The sequence below is a fragment of the Xenopus laevis genome, chromosome 6L (genome assembly GCF_017654675.1).
Source record: "Xenopus laevis strain J_2021 chromosome 6L, Xenopus_laevis_v10.1, whole genome shotgun sequence".
NCBI classification, from domain to species: domain Eukaryota; kingdom Metazoa; phylum Chordata; class Amphibia; order Anura; family Pipidae; genus Xenopus; species Xenopus laevis.
This window is the reverse complement of record NC_054381.1, coordinates 90,103,593-90,121,925: the sequence shown is the minus strand read 5'-3', so window position 1 is coordinate 90,121,925 and position 18,333 is coordinate 90,103,593. Positions and strand designations below refer to the sequence as shown.

The 18,333-nt window shown below is 38.3% G+C and overlaps 1 protein-coding gene across 2 annotated transcripts in view; it reads left to right on the top strand.

The window, feature by feature from the left end:
- Window positions 1–18,333, top strand: part of phlpp1.L (PH domain and leucine rich repeat protein phosphatase 1 L homeolog) — a 79,494-nt gene that overhangs the window by 18,264 nt on the left and 42,897 nt on the right. For both annotated transcript variants that reach the window (XM_018267730.2, XM_018267729.2), the window contains exons 2-3: window positions 14,538–14,734; window positions 16,615–16,740. In XM_018267730.2, coding sequence (XP_018123219.1) covers window positions 14,538–14,734; window positions 16,615–16,740 — 323 coding nt within the window. The remainder of the gene's footprint in view (window positions 1–14,537; window positions 14,735–16,614; window positions 16,741–18,333) is intronic.

The window sequence follows — 18,333 nt, the reverse complement described above, 5'->3', positions numbered from 1 at the left end:
ACGTTTTGATTGAGCTTTCATTGTTAATTTTTTAGTAGTTTTTTAATTATTTGCCTTTTTCTTCCAGCTTTCAAATGGGGTTCACTGACCTTTCTAAAAACAAATGCTCTGTAAAGCTACAACCCTATTGTTATTGCTACTATTTATTACTCATCTTTCTATTCAGACCCTCTCCTATTAATTTTCCAATCTCTTCGAATTCATGTTTGGTTGCTAGGGTAACTTGTAACCTAGCATTCAGATATTGAAATTGCAAACTGTAGATCTGCTAAATGAAAAGCTAAATAATAAAAACCACAAATAATAAAAAATGAAAACCAATTGCAAATTGTCTCAGAATATCACTCATACTATCTACATCATACTAAAAGTTAACTCAGGTGAACGACCCTTTTAAATGAGAACCAAAGCCTAAGTGAAGAAGTAGGGTAGAAATGTTGTACATGATATTTGGGCTTCTGTACTAGCCAAAAGCAACCACAGCCCTTTAGCAGTGAAGATCTGTGCCTCTGAAGATGCCCCAGTAGCTCCCCATCTTCTTTTCTGCTGATTCACTGCAGATGCTCTGTGCTGCTGTCATTTACTGAGCTTAGGGGCCCACTCGCAATATACTGTATATACAGAATAAAAATGTCACAATATAATGCTGATTAGTAATTAATACAGATAATTACTACGTCGGCCCAGAAACCAGTGCAATTAGCATCAGAATTTAATAATCAGCCCTGTAGCATCAGCTATATTACAGACAATAAAGAGAACGGGTAGTGAAGGTTTGACGGAGCTCACCCTTCTGTGTAGCGTACCAGCCGCAGCTCTCGCGATAATCCGGCAACTCCAAGCCGGAATCTGCAAAACAATCTGTGTATCGCCGTTCAGCGTTGGCCCGTTCTCCACATCAGGAATCGCTACACAAATTCTTTGAAAAAGCGGCTTTATTCATGCTCCATAAGTGATAACAGGCAGTGGGTAAGTGGTACAAACTAATGCGTTTTGTGCCCTTCCTATTGGCACTTCATCAACTCTGAAGTGCCAATAGGAAGGGCATGAAACACGTTAGTTTGTACCACTTACCCACTGCCTGTTATCACTTATGGAGCATGAATAAAGCCGCTTTTTCAAAATTTGTGTAGCGATTCCTGATGTGGGGAACGGGCCAGCGCTGAACGGCGATACACAGAGATTATATTACAGACAAACCTATTTTCTATTTATAAATTTTGCGATGACCCCTAATCTTAGCTTCTCAGCAGCTGCTCAGAGCTCACTGAGCATGAGTGTCTCAGACTCATTCCAAGATGGTGACCCCTATGACAAGTTTGAAGTCCTGGATCATTTCTGCTATTGTGATGCTGAAACTTTAGGCTGGTGCAATAGGTTCATATTTAAAATGGCACTTTTAACCATATTCATTTTTAGCTTTAGTTCTCCTTTAAAAGCAATTTGCAGTAGTAGTGCAAAAAAAGACATCAGAACAGATTATATGGTATACAAGAGGTCCTACTCGAAAGCTTTTGTGGTTTTCCTTACTTCCTTACCTACACTTCACTGGGGTTTGTTTCGGAGATGGCTGTGGGCATAGTAAACACAAAGCCATAAGCAAATATGTGCACAAGAAAGTGTTGATTTGCAAATTCCTCAAGTAGCTATGAGCTGTATTCCCAAGTGATATCATGGTTTCTGTCCTGTGGGTAGTCGCTTGTGTGTCTGTGGCAGACAAAGCTCATAGCTCTGTGTTTACATTTACATAATTTTTGTTTGGAATGTACATTTTGTTTATGCTTTTCTTTGTTTTCCTTTACATGATTTGCAGTTTTCTTTGTTTGGTTCTTTTTAATGCTTCCTTACTCTAATTTGTGTATTTTTGTTTGAAAATACCTCTCTCTCTCTGGTAGGGTTTTTGGGGGCTGTTCAAGGCTGTGAGTTGTCTTAGGTTAGGAGTGGAGATTACGCTACTGTGTTTAAATCTCCCTGAATGCTTTCCCACGGGCAACAAAATACATACATGGGCCTTCATTTTCTGAAGTTGCACAATGTTTATGCTTTTCCCATCGCCTATTTATTTTATTGCTTGTGGAAAGGCATTTCTGGGACATCTGTCACCCATGGTACCACAGATTTAAATGCGGGCAAGAAATCTCCTTCTGTGCCATTAGCCTAAAGCTGGCCATAGACGCAAAGATTTGATTGTGCGAATCGACGATTCGTACGAGTTTTGGACGTGTGTGGAGAGTCCCGACATTTTTTGTACGGCAGAGATCTCTTCGATCAGACAGGTTAAACAATTTCTGTCGGCTGCCGATAATATCTCTGCATGTATTGCCAATCGTTTGAAACTGTCACTAGCTTTGGTCTGACATAACTTTCGTCTGATTGCTGTCAGAGGCAGAACATCGGCCGATCTGTTCTTTTGTACTTTATTTGATCGGAATGGTTAGTGGCAGGTCGGGAGATGGGAAAATCATATCGTACAATGATTCGTGCAATCAAATCTTTGTGTCTATGGCCAGCTTAAGGCTGAGGGCACATGCACCATTGACTGCTGCTCTCAGTCTGCATTTATGCAAGCTGAGAAGCGCATCTGCTCCCTTCCCCAGCTCTGTGTGTGTATTGAAAAGTACAGCTTGCGCTTGGATGCAGATACATGGTTTGGAGGTTGTCCCCAAAACGCGAAAGCAGGCATTTTCAGTCTTACCTCCGCTCAGTGATTTGTTGCTGCTTGTATAAATACAGGTATGAGATCAGTTATTTGGAAACCAGTTATCCAGAAAGCCCCAAATTACAGAAAGGTTGTCTCCCATAAACTCCAAATAATTAAAATTTTTAAAAATTATTTCCTTTTTCTCTGTAATATAAAAACATTACCTTGTACTTGATCCAAAGTAAGATATAATTAATCCTTATTGGAAGAAACACCAGCCTATTGAGCTGAATGTTTACATGATTTTCTAGTAGACTTAAGGTATGAAGATACAAATATCAGAAAGATAAATTTTTCAGAAAAACCCAGGTCCTGAGTATTCTGGATAACTGGTCCCATATCTGTACCCACATTACTTTGAACATTCCGCTCTGTGAATGTGATTTAGCAATGTACTAGCTTATGCATAGTATTGTCACAAATGCAGCTGAAGTGCATTGTTGGGGGGTCACATAAGTGTATGAGTGTGTTTATTGAAAAATTCACAAACATATATGTTGTAGTGTTAAGTTGTTGTTTAAGGCATCATTTTCTTATGAAAAATCATTTTCTTGGTATTTTTAACACTTTATTTCTTAATGTGCAGAAACTGCTCCTTTTTAACTTAATCTGACAGATGAAAAGAGTTTCTTTGAAAGAATTGGTCAGAGACATTAAATAGCAGGTAGCAGTGTGGTTTGTTTCTCTCTAGAAGTATTTTATCACATATTTGGTTGCTTCACTCAACAGTATCCAGTGTGACCCAGCTGTAAGAAGAAACCTTGATACAGACTAGGGTTGCCACTAGGCCGGTAAAAATTATGGTTGATCTTAATAGGGAAAAATTATAAATATATAGGAAGGCTGTTTTTTTTTCCAGAAAAGATGGCAACCCTATTACAGACACAGCAGCTGCTTTGCCTACAGTTCAAAAAGCTTTGTGAAAATATTCTGCTTTTTAAATGACAATAACTCTTTCTGACTTATCATGTCAAAAAATATTTGAGAGTAAAGAAGGAAGGGGAACTGTGTGTGTGTGTTTCTTTCTTGGTGTTGACTTGTTTCCACCATTATTATACGTGTTATAAAATGTTGACCGTATATGTATTATTCAGAATTGCGTCGCTTATGTATATATTTGTATATATTTGTTTATGTTCTTCTTTAAAGTGACAGAATACCCCCTTTAACATTGGTTCAGCGAATGGGGCTTTTTCCTGATCATATGTTTGTCCGATTTTATTTACAAGTTTATAGAGTTGTTTGTTTTTTTGTATTTTTTTGTCAATTTGAAAGTGAAACTAAAGCCACAGACTACTTCATGTTCCAAAGGAGTAAAGTCAAAGAAACTAGAAACCCACTGAGAAGCCTGTGTATAGTGAGCTGCTCATTTACCAGCTGTAGCTGTGGTCAGGTTGGTATTTATGTAGAAGTTGTTTTCCTACTTGGGATCACAAAGTTTTTATAACTGTGTGATGGCTTTTGACCTGAGCATTTGAGTCAATGTTCACAGAGGAGCAGCATGGCAAGTTTTGTGTTTTCAGAATTTCTACCTGGCCCAATATATCTGATTAGCAAGCAGATATTTATATGAAAAGGCAGTCATTTTGGTGCTATACACAGGCAGGCGAGGCGGTCTGACAGTTTTTCTAGACAGGCTAAATTGTTAGCCAATATGTGCCTGTCCGTAGGCACCTTATTTTTATTAAATTGTTTTAAAGTGAATCTGTATTTTTACAGTTCCTATTTACTTGGGACCATGAAGTTTATGTTCAGCTTGTCACACGTACCTAATTTAATGGCAATGGAAACATTTGATTGGCCTGTTCAGAGCCCTGACCTCAACTAAACACCTGTGGATGAAACGCTTACTTGCAAGCCTGATGGTATGATTCCCAACATCAGCGCTCAACTTCACCAAAGTTTTTGACTACAGCAGTGTCTAGTGGAAAGCCTATGAAACCAAGGGCATCCTATAAGATGTCTGTCATTGGTTTTGTAATTAGATGTTGGACAGGCATGTAAATTCCAAGCAGCCTAATAGATATTTTTTTTTTTTGTAACATATCAAAAGCTAAACGCAACCCCCCACTAATTTTTGCATCAGTCAGACCTTAATCTTGAAAGTTAATATGAATCAGATCTCAGATCCCTCTATGTGGATTTGTTGGCTCTGGGCCTTCGCACTTTTTGAGCTCTGGACTTGGCAGGTTTATATAAATCTGTTGTGTCTACTGAGCCTATATTGTTCTTGAAGAACAGCTTCTTGATGAATCTCTATGGAAGTCTATTATGGCGGGAAATGATGAATCTTAAACGTTTTAGATTTCCTTAGGCCTGGGACAGGTGCCCATTCCAGATGTATGCTTTAGTATAACATGCACAACTTATTTACAAAACCTAATTCTTGACAGTCCTCTTATACTGTCTCATAGTTTTTGTTTTACATATGTTTACTTGCCTTTATATGTTGCCCATTATTTACTGTTCTGTTTGTCTATGCAATGTTTATAAACAGGGCTATTTAGTGAGTCAACAGGTAAAAGTGGTTCAACCTGCAGAGCAAATAATACATCTAACACCTGTATATTAAAGGGGTTGTTCAACTTTAACGTTAACTTTTATTATGGTGGTCATAGCAGAGAAAGATCTTTTCATGCATGGGCAGCTTTAAAGGGGTGGTTCACCTTTAAGTAAACTTTTAGTATGTTATAGAATCACTAATTCTAAGCAACTTTTTCATTGGTTTTCATTATTTATTTTTTATAGTTTTATAATTATTTGCCGTTTTCTTCTGACTCTATCCGGCTTTCAAATGGGCTTCGTTGACCCCATCTAAAAAGCAAATGCTCTGTGAGGCAACAAATTTGTTATTGCAAATTTGTATTTCTCATCTCTCTAGTAAGGTCCTCTCCTATTCATATTCTAGTCTCTTATTCAAAACAATGCATGGTTGCTAGGTTAATTTGGACCATAGCAACCAGATTGTTGAAATTGCAAACTAGAGAGCTGCTGAATAAAAAGCTAAATATTGTAGCTTTTTTTTTTATTGTATCTTTCTGTATTGCTTACATAGTGATGTTTTTATAGAGAATGCTATACAATTTGTTTCCAAATAAGTAAATAGGCCCCTTAAGGTGACCAATGTCTCACATACACACTATTGTTCTGATTAACTCAAACAGCCCTGTAGCAACTGGAATGCTAGGAGGCTGTGGTGTTGCTGTTAAAATTGCTGCTCCAAAGTTTAAGAACAATAATTTGATGAGTATGATGGGTATGTGTGGGATTGGGTGGATGAAGTCTGGACTTTTGTTAGATTACACCCTGCAAAGCATTTCCTTCCACTGGTATTTTGGTTCCTCCCTTCCTAACAAGTTTCCTTATTCTGACATATTAATAAATGCAATAATCCTCTCTTTCTACCAACCAATTTTTTTGGTCTAGTGTTTCCTATTCATTTGGCATTCAGCTTGGTGTTCTGGCAGCATGAGTAGTAAAGCCATTTAATAGCTTAGTATATGTCGCCAATTTATTAGTTTCAGAGGATTTTAATGAGTCAATAGGCAGACCCAGGAGAAATGATACGGGCTCGGGCTCAATGTGTTGTTTGAAAACAGTTGACAGGGTATGGGCTACCATTTTCCAAAATGCTTTGACTGTATCGCAGGTCCACCACATGTGATAAAACGTACCCCGTTCTCCACATCCTCCAAAACATTGCGGGGAGAGAGTGTTTTTCGAGAGATGGGCCAGCTTCGATGGGGTAATGTACCATCTAAATATCAGTTTATAGGCCTTCTCCAATATTACAGTACATACTGATGTCTTACTGGCCTTCTCCCAGATTGTCTGCCATTTTTCGTCTTCAATGGCCATCATCACATCATCTTCCCATCTGGCCATATACGGTTGTGCTAAAGTGGTATTGTCCTCAGAAAGCTTATTGTATAAACTTGAGATCAGGTGGGCAGAACGGTCCGAGGAGTGGCACAGGAGTTCAAACTGAGTGGGGGTTGGTGGTGATACACTTCCCTGTAGAAAGGTTTGAGATATAAAGTGGCGTATTTGTAGGTAACGGAAAAATTGACCATTTGGTATCTGGAGGTTGTCTTTGAGGTCTTGGAATTAAAGGCTACTTTCTTGATTTGTATATTGCATGTTTTCAGTACACAGTCTGAATCATGTCATTGTTATAACACCTCTGTTTCTGTATTAATAAAAGGAAGCTAAAAGCATATTCAAAAGTAATCTTTAGTCAAGATCTTCTGTATGTTTCTGCAATAGCCATATCTTTGCACTGGTGATTTTCAGACCAAACAGACAGGGGTCTTGTGATGGGACAATACAAAACATGTACAGGTTTGCTAGGAGCAGCGTGTGAAAACAAAAAAAACAGATACAGAAACCTTTCTACAAAGTTGCCTATGTACAAGACTTTTTGAATAGATACCACCTTCCCCATACTTAAAGGGGAACTCTGGCTTCCAAACAAAAATTTGATAGAGGCCCACATAACACAGTAACCCCTAATATACCCATCACAGTTACCTGTTTCTTCAAAAAGTATGAATAAATGCCATTTTCTATGCTGAAATACAGCTGTTTAACCGTTTAACAGTGGACTAAAACACTGACGTTACAAATTATAACAACTACTCCACAATTTACAGACAGCATGCAGGAACTACATAACCCACAATGCATTGCACTGTGATGTTCTGTTCCTTATTGCAACCACGTGTGCAGGGAATTGTTGGGTTTGGTGGATACAGGCTGTGGACAGCTGGCTCTTGATACAAAGTAACAGTAGTCAGCCAGCTCAGCAAAGTAGTCCAAGAGATCAGCAGGAGAGCAGGGGCTTGGCTTAGGGAACTGTCAGAAACAGTGAGAGTGTGCATATTTTGTTAATGATGTATATTGCAAAGTTGCTTCACATTATGCTTACTTTTCAAAAAGCGTAAGTTATGTTTTTGTGGAATTCCCCTTTAATGTTTAAAGGATTCCGACACTTTTGGATCTGGTGTATCCCTAGTTTTCGAAGTTTAAACAGCAACTGTAACTTTTCCTAGCTAGAAAATGCAAAACAGCACAGTATGATTGGGAGGTGACATCTTACACCTTCAGGTGCAGTTAAAGTGGTTGTTCACCTTTTGAGTTTACTTTTAGTATGATTTAGAGAGTGATATTCTGAGACAATTTATAATTGGTTTTCATTTTGTGTTTTTATATATTTAGCTTTTTATTCAGCAGTTCTCCAGTTTGCAATTACAGCAATCTGGTTGCTAGGGTCCAAATTTCCTTAGCAACTATGCATTTATTTGAATGAGACTGGGAAATGAACAGGAGAGGGCACGACTACAAAGATGACTAATAAAAAGTAGCAATACATTTGAAACCTTACAGAGCATTTGTTTTAGATGGGGTCAGTGACCCCCATTTGAAAGCTGGAAGGAGAAGGCAAATTATTCAAAATTTATAAAAATAAATAATGATCAATTGAGAAGTTTCTTAGCACTGGCCGTCATATACAGTGGTGTGAAAAACTATTTGCCCCCTTGCTGATTTCTTATTCTTTTGCATGTTTGTCACACAAAATGTTTCTGATCATCAAACACATTTAACTATTAGTCAAAGATAACACAAGTAAACAAAAAATGCAGTTTTTAAATGAGGGTTTTTATTATTTAGGGAGAAAAGAAATCCAAACCTGTGTGAAAAAGTAATTGCCCCCTGAACCTAATAACTGGTTGGGCCACCCTTAGCAGCAATAACTGCAATCAAGCGTTTGCGATAACTTGCAACGAGTCTTTTACAGCGCTCTGGAGGAATTTTGGCCCACTCATCTTTGCAGAATTGTTGTAATTCAGCTTTATTTGAGGGTTTTCTAGCATGAACCGCCTTTTTAAGGTCATGCCACAACATCTCAATAGGATTCAGGTCAGGACTTTGACTAGGCCACTCCAAAGTCTTCATTTTGTTTTTCTTCAGCCATTCAGAGGTGGATTTGCTGGTGTGTTTTGGGTCATTGTCCTGCTGCAGCACCAAGATCGCTTCAGCTTGAGTTGACGAACAGATGGCCGGACATTCTCCTTCAGGATTTTTTGGTAGACAGTAGAATTCATGGTTCCATCTATCACAGCAAGTCTTCCAGGTCCTGAAGCAGCAAAACAAGCCCAGACCATCACACTACCACCACCATATTTTACTGTTGGTATGATGTTCTTTTTCTGAAATGCTGTGTTACTTTTACGCCAGATGTAACTGGACGCGCACCTTCCAAAAAGTTCAACTTTTGTCTCGTCGGTCCACAAGGTATTTTCCCAAAAGTCTTGGCAATCATTGAGATGTTTTTTAGCAAAATTGAGACGAGCCTTAATGTTCTTTTTGCTTAAAAGTGGTTTGCGCCTTGGAAATCTGCCATGCAGGCCGTTTTTGCCCAGTCTCTTTCTTATGGTGGAGTCGTGAACACTGACCTTAATTGAGGCAAGTGAGGCCTGCAGTTCTTTAGATGTTGTCCTGGGGTCTTTTGTGGCCTCTCGGATGAGTTGTCTCTGCGCTCTTGGGGTCATTTTGGTCGGCCGGCTACTCCTGGGAAGGTTCACCACTGTTCCATGTTTTTGCCATTTGTGGATAATGGCTCTCACTGTGGTTCGCTGGAGTCCCAAAGCTTTAGAAATGGCTTTATAACCTTTGAAATTGAACTCAGGTGTGATAAATCACAGTTTAGTTATTTTTGAACAAGGGGGGCAATCACTTTTTCACACAGGCCCATGTAGATTTGGAGTTTTTTTTCTCCCTTAATAACGTAAACCTTCATTTAAAAACTGCATTTTGTGTTTAATTATGTTATCTTTGACTAATAATTAACGGTTTTTGATGAGCAGAAACATTTAAGTGTGACAAACATGCAAAAGAATAAGAAATCAGGAAGGGGGCAAATAGTTTTTCACACCACTGTAACATACTAAAAGTTAACTTAAAGGTGAACCACCCCTTTAAAAAGCCGATCTAAACCTTATTTTAACTGTGTGTGCTCTGTGTCTGAGATTGCAGTAAAGAGGGCATGAAACGGCACATGTATGCTTGCCAACCTTGCTGCAGTAGCCAGGAAATGTAATAGCTGCTGTTTGGTGACTTCCTAGTGCTGTGGCTCAGAGAGTGAAAGAGGGACTGTGGAGATGCCTGTGGGTTTTCTTATGCTTTCATTCTCCTTTAACAAAAATATATTCTTTAAATAACCAGGGAAATGTTGAAACTGTTCAAGGTTCTGCAAAAAAAAAAAAAAAAAAAAAACCTCTGTGAGGCGAGGTCTTGTTTACATGCAGTTTGTGCCTTGTTCTCTTGTAACCACACCCTTTCCTCTACTTTGAGAGTAGGGCCACACTTTAACAACAAAAATAGATGACCTCTGCTGCTGGATTCCCTGCTCTACATATTTGTTTTCCTCATTCTACACATCTGCAATATTTACATTTTCTTAGCCAGCTGTTCAGATCACCCTTAGTAGTTTTCCACATCATATAGTACTTTGCATTTCTGTATCTCTAACCACTATCCAAAGTAATTTTTAAAAATAGTCATAACTCTAGATATTTTGAAACTTGTAAAAGCAAAACCTTTACTGACAACTCTTTCTCCCTTACATGAAAACCTTTTTGTACACACACATTAGAAGTGCCTGATATAGCATATATTTAGGGTAGAGGCAGAGTCGGGAGATTTAATCGCCTGGCAACTAATCACCTCTTCTGCGAGACGACAATCTCCCCGAACTGCCTTCTTCCTGCCTTCCGCCTGTTTGAATGAGAAAACGACAGCGCAATGCACTTGCAGCGCTTCGATTTCCGAAATCACCCGAAGCTTCCTCACGAGGCCCGTCTGCCCTTAACCTTAAGCTGCAGACACTGATAAAAAGCTTAGGTGCTTTAGGACATCAGTGTGAAGCTGACTTTTTGTTCAGCGTGCTCAGGAATTCAAGTTGCCTCACATTTCTCCTATGGGGCACTAGTTACCCAAGGGGATCTAAGCCTTACCTATTATAGCTGTTTTGGGGGGAATGTAGCAATAACAAAATGTTGGTGTTGCTTAATTCCCCTCAAAGCAAAATTTTGGTGGTGTTGTTCTTTTAGTGTAGTCACCCAGCGACAAATCTTTTCTATTGCAGGTGACTAATCTCCCCTTAATGCCTTCCCATCTGCAAGAATACGAATCTCCGGCGGGATGGCATACGGATTGGTTTGGGTTTCCAAAGTCGCCCAAAGTTTCCTCATGAGGCAACTTCAGAAATCTGAAGTTGCCATCCCGCTAGCGATTTGTAATCTTGCAGGTGGGAAGGCATTACGGGGAGATTAGTCACCTGCAGAAGAGAAGGGCAACTAATTTTAGTTGCCAGCCGACAAATCTCCTCTTTGCGGCGACTAATCTCCCCGATCTGCCTTCCGTCGGCTAAAATATAAATCACCTGGGGGCATGCACACGGAGAGCTTCATTTTCCAAAGTCGCCTGAAGTTTCCTCATCAGGCAATTATGGGCGACATCAGAAAACAGAGCACTCAGTGTACCTGCCCCCAGGCGATTTTCTTTTTAACCGAGGGAAGGCAGATTAGTCGCCGCAAAGAAGAGGAGATTTGTCGCCTGGCGAATAATCTCCTCGAATCTGCCCATGTGGCCAGACCCTAAAGGCTATTGTAGACCAGGAGATGAATTACCTGCAATAAATCTGCTCTACTGTAGGTGACTAATCTCCTGAAAATCCTTTCCCACCGGCAATAATGTTGCTGGTTGGAAAACATACGCACTGCTTCAGCTTTCTGGAGCAGCCTGAAGTTGCCTTGTGAGGAAACTTTGGGCTACTTAAGAAACACGAGGTGTTGCATAAGTTTGGTGTTTGTTACCAATGAATGGATCAGGCCAATTTGGTATAGTGCATGTGTTCCCCCTCAGAGGGGGAAGCTGGTCATACACTTTGAGATCCATTAATTCAGTGAGGCTGTACGGCAGCCTCACTGAATTAATGGATCTCAAAGTGTATGACCAGCTTCCCCCTCTGAGCCAAATTGGAGAGGCTTCAGATGTTTTTTTTTTTTATTTTGCCTTCCTCTGGATCAACTAGCAGTTAGACCGGTTAAAAGGTTGAACTGGATGGACGTGTCTTTTTTTTTTTTCAACCTAACTTACTATGTTACAACATTCCAATATACACTACATAAACATTTTAATTGATTTTTAAAGTTTGCCTGACTACAAGACAATCTATTTAAAATCGGCACTACTCTAGACTCCAATCTCTAATTTGCATACGTATTCTCCTTCTCAACCCGCTGATTACAGGTAGTGAATTAGGGTGGTGCTGTCCAACTGGCTGCCCCCAGTTATACTTGTATATGTTATCAGAGCTTCAAAGTATGGCCAACTCTAATATGTCATTCTCTGTTACAATGTGCCAGTCTTGTAGTGCTGCTTTACCTTGAATTTGACTGATTGTTTTCTAGTCCACTAGTAATTATATGTAGGTGCCTTTTGGTGAAGTTTCAGGTAGTTTTCAAATACGACACAGGCTAACCATGCACTTTATCACATATGCATACTATAAAGAGCCATGCCTTTAATTTGCTTTTGTTTGTACTAGCTCATGGTTACTTCCTATGATAGCTGCCACAGACGAGTTCCCAGCTTTTCATTCTTGCTTTCATTCTGAAATAGCTTGTGTGTTTGATCTGAAACTAATGAAGCATTTAAAAAAGAAGCCGTCTTTTGCAGAAGCCTGGGCTCTTTTTTCTAACATGACTAATCCATTTGGACAACCAGTATTGAAATTCAGAATGCTTGTTAGAGGATGCTTGAGTAACTTTGGTAGGCAGAAACAACGTTCTTTGTGCTGTGATCCCAGTATCCAAATTGTTAGTGAACAAGTGGCTGGGCTAAGGTCTGGGAAATTTGGGGGTAGGGAATAATATTTTGATTCTGTACAGAGACTCGACATAGAAACAATTTTAAAGTTTGGACATTTGAGAAGTTTTGGGTATTAATACATGGCGTTGAATGTCGGTTTAAATAGATAAAAATCTGCAAAAGTGGCATTTTTATGTAGTTATATAAAAGTCTGTGGCAGAAAATAATGTAACACAAAATGCCCTTTTGTGCCCCTTTATAGAAATAAGGGAAATACTAGATGCACATGGAGTGCTGGCAAGTGGTATTTAGCATAAAACACAAATTTTGGTGTGCCTGTTGCCACTCCGTTTTTCTTTTAAAGCAAATAACTGGTTGATATTAATTACTAGCTGGTGCAAATTTCTATAATTTTTTTTGTATTTTTCCCTTAATTGCGGGGTGTAAGTGTGAGGCTCAGTAACTGTAATAGTCACACATCTCCCTTTATATTAGTGTTGTTGAAACTATTCTTTTGACTATATATTGAATTTGGAGCACAACTGTTATATTAAAGAGTCCTTACACATTTTCTTAATTATGTATATGCCAAAAGTAAGCCAACTTATATTTTTCATTTAAAGCTGAACTTTTTACATTTTACATGTATCTAGTCATAATGTCAGCTGTTGGGATATATTTACCATTTAAATACATCCTATTTATAAATAGGGTTTGTATTTATTTTTCTTGTAATGTTTAGTAAATTATTAAATGGGTTATAATTATTACGTTAAGTCTTAAAGCACTAAAATGTTTTTATTACCGAGGGATCAAAAACATTAATTTCCTATTTAAGTCAGTAGGGAATTTGATTTCACTGGGAATGCTATGATAGACACCCATACTGGTAGCAGTAACCGTTTTTCCCTTTGGAATGCATACACCTTCATTGCCAGGTAGCTGCTAGGGGTAGTAGTTTTTAGACTACATTTTGCTTTCAAATGAAGTGTCTGTTAGGTTGTCAGCTTGTTAGCTTGTGGCAACCAAAAAAAATCCTGGGTCCCACTGCACATATGGCTTGACAAATAAGATTTTTGGCACACAGTTAATGATGTCACTGTTAATTCTGGGGGGGGGGGGGAATCCAAATTAATTTTAATCTCTGGCAATGTTTCTGATGCTTGTTTAGATTGTTCCATACAATTGTAAATTTCAGTTGGCATCTAATTTTATTTTCAGCCCTCACTGGGCCCCTATGTTGGGGGCTGACCATCAAGACATGTGTTGCCATTGCACCGCACTAGTATCTCTGCCCTTTGAGAAGGCAGTCTATAATTGCTTGTAGTCTTCTGCAAGCAACTAGGACAGTGACACACGGTGGTATTTATTGATCAGCATTTTGTCTTTGCTGCTAAACGTCAAAAAATACTGCTATAGACAATACTAAGAATTGTCTCTACTAAAATATTCAAATTGCATAATCACTCAATAAGGTTTTGCATGCATATTTGAATGATTACCCGATTTGAATATTTTAGCACTACTTTAGACAACTCACTATTAATTGTCCTTGGCAGAGTGTTTTCAGGCATGTAGTACACGTGACAAATATCCCCAAGTGTCATTGCCCTAACTTCAGGGTCATAGATATGGTGTTTCTGTAACTGGTACGCCTGTGATGACAGCTGAAATGTGCTCTTAGCAGGTGATGAAATTGTAGGCATCCCCTTGTTTCATTTGGTACTTGAAATCGAAAGGGAATTTGATGGATCTTCCTTACAGTAACTACTTTATTGTCAGTTTGTCTTTTTATTTTTCTCCCCTTCAATAATGTTTTCCCAAGTTTAAATTCCACATCACTGGAAGTCTGTAATGAGTAAGAAAAAATAAAATAATTTCCTCATCTGGAAATAAACTTGAGGCATAGAAAGAGTTTAAAAAGTACCCGTTTTATTTATATATTTTTACATTTATGTTTTAGGAAAGTCAAACTGCAGTGGTTTCTCTGAAAGGACTCAACTCTCGGGAACGTATAATGTTCGTAAAGGGAAAATGCAGCTTCCTGTAAACAGATGGACACGACGGCAAGTTATACTTTGTGGAACTTGTTTAATTGTATCATCGGTGAAGGAAAGCCAGATCGGAAAGATGCACATTCTACCTTTAATTGGTGGTAAAGTATGTATTCTATTAATTCGTTTTCTATTTTTGGATTCTTGACCTTTGATTCAGATTTAAAACTATAGAAAAGCGACGAGATATTTAATTGTGTTCTCCCCAGAAAAAAATAACCCATGTGGGAAAAAATTGGGCTAGATGGGGGAGGAAAAATTTATAAATACTGCATTTTAAGAATGCCGATAAGACTGTGCGCATCAGTAAATAAAAAAAATAAATAAACACAGCGCACATTCCTACTGGCTTCTGCAAATTTCTGTGATGTGCAATGTGAGGGCAGAGCTGGGCAGTAGGGGAAAAAAGTGTTTTGGACAGCAACATAAATGATTTTGATTTGTCTATTTTTTTCATGCCTAGATTTTAGTTTCCTACACTGTTTTGACACAGGCTCCTGGCCAACCTAACTGCTTAACTCCATGGGAGATTTTGTAGGATGGTGTCAGATCAACAAAACGTATCCTACAAGTCAGATGCAGTTGCATGGGTTAAAATATAATGGGATTGATAAAAAACAATCTGTATGAACTATATGAAACATTTGCCTTCCAACATGCCTGACTGATGGGAGCACAACATGCTGCGCCTTCATCTGACAAGCTAAAAACATGTTGTTTTGAAAATACATTTTTTTTCTCATTGAGATACATTGAATATCAGATCTAAAAGACTCCATCTGACTTTATCTGATCGAATGTTACATTACAGCTGTGGGTGATCAGATTTTGTAGCACCCTACAAATCTCGTGCTGTTACGTGGCAAGATCAGATATCTGACCCACAAAATCTGATCAAAATCTCCAGTAGAGTTGAGCCCAAAATCGGTTTTGGTGTGTTTGGGCAGATGGATTGCAAATGGTTTTATTGTTTTTTGATGAGTAGCGCACATGTATTCCTCTTCTGCGCGTGTGCTATTGGTCTTCTATACACTTGCATCTGTCCAATCCACTTCAGTGAGGGAGGAGAGGTGGGTGTGTATGGGTCAATTGCCTGGGTGCTGGTTAAAAATTAACATTAAATTAACAAAATATACTACACTCACTGGTTTTGGCATCAAATCAAACAAATCAGACATTTTAGTCAAAATGTTGTCTGCAGACTTAACACACTAGCATTTGGAAAGTATAATTAATTTCCAAAATGTGTCTAGTAATGTGTGTTTCACATCTTATCTACCATATATTCTTGGATAGAAACACAAAATATCAGTATCACAGTGCTTCTCAGAACTTACAAACCTACAAAGTAATGCACATGATTACCCAAACTATATGCCCATAGAGACACCTCAATATGAATAGTGCAATATAACTTCTATTACTGAAGATACAGGTCCTGCAGATATGCAGCATTCTCATACCTTAAATTAAAGTGACTAGATAATTCAGTATAGAAACTACCAGGAGATATTAAAGATGGGTCCATATGTTTTTGTGTACAGAAGTAACCAACAACAAATCATTGGGAAATGTAGTGATATTGGGCTAAAAACAAACTTTCAGAAATATGAACTTCTGTATTCTTTCATACCATTTAAGCATATCATTAAATCAACTATATGGCATATATAAACCATAGAGCATTACAATTTTCTTATGGTTGATGTTTCAGCCCCTGTAATTTGCTCACTGCATTCAGCAATCACCTCTTGCAGTAAGGTAGTATCGTATCGTTTTTAGATTATAGGTACCCTGGAGAATTTAATTGTACCATGTGATGTATTTGTAATATTAAAGCCCACTCTGTCTGCCATTGTTCCAGAGGTTGGATTGCGTAATGTGTTGGCAACATACTCTATTATTTGCATTATACAGAAGTTTTGCCATTTTATTTTTTAGGAAATAATTTTGAAATGTAATAAAATTTGACCATGTTTTGTATAGGTGGAAGAAGTAAAAAAGCACCAGCACTGCCTGGCATTCAGCTCATCTGGCCCACAGAGTCAAACGTACTATATAAGTTTCGACACATTCACAGATTACTTGAGATGGCTCAGACAGGCTTCTAAGGTAAGCTTTGTTGACCAGTTGAGTTGTGACTTGTCTTTGCTTAGTCATCAGCGGGGAAACTAGCAAAGGGTAAAGATGCTAGGAAAGGCTGGGAAATTTGCAAGAAGAATATAATAAATACAATAATGGTCATCTACACTCCAGTGTCTGTTTCATTCTACAATATTCACCAATATTAATGCTTCTGCTTGAGGCCTTTACTGTGATCTAAATGTTACTGTCAAGTGTTTTGGTGCATGTTCTTTTGGTCAGTTACCCTGTAGGGGGAAGGCAGTTTAGGGAGATTGTCGCCCCGAAGAAGAGGAGATTTGTGGCTGGGGCGATTAATCTCCCCGAATCTGCTCGTGTGGCCAGACCTTAAATAAAGTTCAGTATGGTTTTAGGTAAGGACTATGTGTACAGCCTATACTTACAGTCTTGAATGTATCTAGAATCAATTAATCCTCTAAATGAATGTATTTCTTGAATACAATCATTAGCTAATTATAGTGGTAGCTTGTGATGTGATAACGAATTCCATACAGTCAAGTAGATCAAGTTGTGAGCAGCACATTTAGCTGATCTAATCACATGTGTAGAGACTCGCCTCCAAATAAATTTAAAAGGCAAAATGGTGTTTAAAACAGTTTGCAATGCTTGTGTTTTGTTTGAGGCATTCCTAGAGACCCAGCCACAGCAGTAATTACTTTCTTTATTTTGGTTTGGGGGTCAGTCACTGACCTTGGTAGATCATGGGTGTGAACTTTTTTTTTTTTTTTTTAGTTGATCCTTTAATTTACATATGAAACATACCCCAACAGAGCATTTATTTGGCTGGAAACCAAATCCATAAGTAGTTGTGGGAATTAGAGCAATTAGTCCCTATTGTAAAATCCCTTCATGGTTGCCATGAAAGGAATTGGTACTTGTATTAGGTGGTATCCTGTTTACTGTCTACATATTTTAAGTATATTAATCAGGTTTAGATTAATATTAAAAGGTTTCAGTTGTTTGACAAAATGGTCAGGTTGATAACTGTCATAAGTGACTGTATTATGCTGCTTTTGGTACTATTCAGTTATGCCTGTATGATGTGCCTTGCACAATGAAATGCCTAGTAAGCATGTTGCAAGCATCCCTCCTGCTATGTATACAGTCTAGTCTGTTCGGTTTCTTTCCAAATTTGTATTACAATGTTTATTTTTTGGATGAATTTTAGAGCGCCCCTTTAATTTAACCCATTCATTTTAAGCAAAAATGGCCTTTTAACATTAACAAATTTGTAACTCTTTTTTCGACTGCAGTGAGCTTATATTTGAGGTGGAACTCACCTGGAAAGGGGACACAAATACAGTAGCTGTGTACAGCCTGTCATTTACTTGCAATTTACCACTACGGTCATATTTATAACTTATATGCTAGCTGAAAATGCTGGTGGAGAATACTTCCATTGTGTAGTCTGTACAGGCAAATCTACTTGGCTAATTAATCCATTAGGGGTTGGGGATTGAATTGAAGTTGAACTTTTGTTGTCACATTGTTAACCTGGGAACAGTATAGGCAAGGGAAATTACCAGTTTGAAAGGTACCAAGAATTGTAATCAGAAAAAAAAA